This window comes from Hipposideros armiger, unplaced genomic scaffold (genome assembly GCF_001890085.2).
Source record: "Hipposideros armiger isolate ML-2016 unplaced genomic scaffold, ASM189008v1 scaffold_2376, whole genome shotgun sequence".
NCBI classification, from domain to species: domain Eukaryota; kingdom Metazoa; phylum Chordata; class Mammalia; order Chiroptera; family Hipposideridae; genus Hipposideros; species Hipposideros armiger.
In genome coordinates this window covers 5,848-7,962 of record NW_017733712.1, presented here as the reverse complement: position 1 = coordinate 7,962, position 2,115 = coordinate 5,848, and the positions used below count along the sequence as shown (strand labels likewise).

Genomic DNA, 2,115 nt, shown 5'->3' with positions numbered 1-2,115 from the left:
TGCCCAAATGTTCCCTAAATATACAAGGTAACTATATACCTCTTGGCCTTGTTCATTCCATTTAATCTTCCCAAACTATTTCTATTCTATCCTATACTACCTCTTTTTTTGCTTTTTTATAGTAGGCTCCATCTTTCAAGAAATTGGGAGCATCAATTTTTCTTTAAGACTTGGATCTTTGGCCAGACCTTGACTCACTTTTAGCTTCCATTGCCTCATGTTTAAAAGAAATGGAGTACATAAAATTTATCTTCCTCTGAGCACTGTTTAAGATTATAAAGAAATAATGACTTGAAAACCTCTTTGAACATTGATTTAGCTCAGTACAAAGGTAATGCTTTTTTATTATTAGATTTGTCTCCTGATCAAATGGTGTCTGACATAGCAGTGTATGGTTTTCTGGAATATGTGGCCTATAAAAGATTAACAGGTGACTATAAAAAATAAAAATAAAGGCTCCCCATTTTTTGCTGACATAAAGGCTGTGGTTTTTAACCATAAGTAGTTTGAGCCATTGGAAAACGTAGAGGTTAAAACCCATACATCCTGAAGCAAAATCTTAACACCAAGAATAATTGACTTCCTCCTTATATACTGTAAATAAATGAATTCCATGGAAAAGTACTCACAGGGCTTCAGGGATTTGGTCACTTTACCAACCAACATGGGATGAACTTAATGCAAGTTATTCAAGCTTTATATTTAGTATTTTCTGAAAATATACAGACACAAGTTAGATTTACATTTAATTTGTATTTCACGTACAAACCCAGCAGTTTTTCTAAATTTTATTCTTTCTCTCTACATTCCATATGTATCCACCAACTTTTGAGCTTTTCTCCTCCTGTGAAGAGAGATACAAGAACTCACATGATTTAAAGAATTAAGCTTTCTAAGCTCTTGATTTGTTTATTTATACAATGTTTATATTAAAATGCAAACAAAATCTAAAGACCAAAAATTTTATTTCAAATCCCCCAACCTCTAGAAATTCAAAGCTTGCTTTGCAAAGCAAATTAACCTTTTACACATATAAACCTGATAAAGAGTGAAAGAAATTCCTGGTCAAGAAACAAATAACAAATAATAATAACATCAACATATATGGATGCCAGAATAAATATGTTTATTTACTTAAGACAATTAGATTTTGCTAGTTCTTGAAGGATATATAATACCTGGATGATTTCCATCTAATGCAACTATAATTTAAAGTTTAGGTTCATTACTTAGGTTTAAATTCTGCAAGAACCAACCTGTAAGCTAAATTGAGTGGCCATAGAGTGGGTGAGCAATTTGTCTTTGGAGACCATGAAGAGAGCTATTTGAGAGAATAAAATAATTGACATTCTCTGAAAATATTCAGCATGTTAATAACATTCACCAAGTTAATCTGTAAAAGTGAGATCTACAGATTGGCTGGTAGCAAAATGGTTGGGAATTCCGAAAAACAAAATAGGTTGGATGGTAGAATCCAGATCCATAGTCTAAGGTAGGAGAATCACAGACTCCATAACGCAGGGGTCTGAACCCATTGGACCCACAGCGCAGAGACCCAGAGTAAGCTGACGGGGAGGGACGGCAGAGCGTCGAGGTCCTCGGGCGGTAGCAGGGCATCTGGCAGGGGCTGGACACCACGCAGGGCGTCCGGCAGCTGATGGGCTCACAGCAGGTGTCCTGACAGCCACTGTAGAGAGAGGAGCCCAGCTGGCAGGTGCTGGGGGAGCAGCGGCCAGTGGTGTAGACCAGGTTGCTGGGGCAGGAAGAGCCACAGGAGGAGCCTGGGTAGCACAGGGAGCCCCCAAGGGAGCGGGAGGAGAAGCTTCCAGAGCAGCAGTTGTAGGACATGTTGACGGGAGATGTGGGTTCCGCTGAGGTAGAGTGAGGAGATTCTGAGTTTCAATGTCACCTTCTGGACACGGTCATTTATATACTCCTAGCAATAGGCGTGGTAACCTACAGGGTCACCCTTTACACATTTGGGCTCCTCATTTACATATGTGTAACTCAGTAACTCTGTAATTGCAGTTGAATATTTTTCCGCTTGTTGTATTTATGGGTGCTATAATTTTGAGGTTGTAGCCAAGGCCAATGAACAACTCCTATGTCAGAAAT

General features: G+C 38.8%; 1 protein-coding gene across 1 annotated transcript; it reads right to left on the bottom strand.

The window, feature by feature from the left end:
• Positions 1-1,380: 1,380 nt before the first annotated feature.
• On the bottom strand, positions 1,381-1,868 carry LOC109378654 (keratin-associated protein 13-1-like). The gene has a single exon (XM_019634964.1). The coding sequence runs from the start codon at positions 1,846-1,848 to the stop codon at positions 1,381-1,383; it is 468 nt and encodes a 155-aa protein (XP_019490509.1). The 5' UTR covers positions 1,849-1,868.
• Positions 1,869-2,115: the final 247 nt, after the last annotated feature.

Excerpts from the sequence above, each read along its gene's own strand:
- LOC109378654 (XM_019634964.1), bottom strand. The coding sequence starts at position 1,848 with ATGTCCTACAACTGCTGCTCTGGAAGCTTCTCCTCCCGCTCCCTTGGG.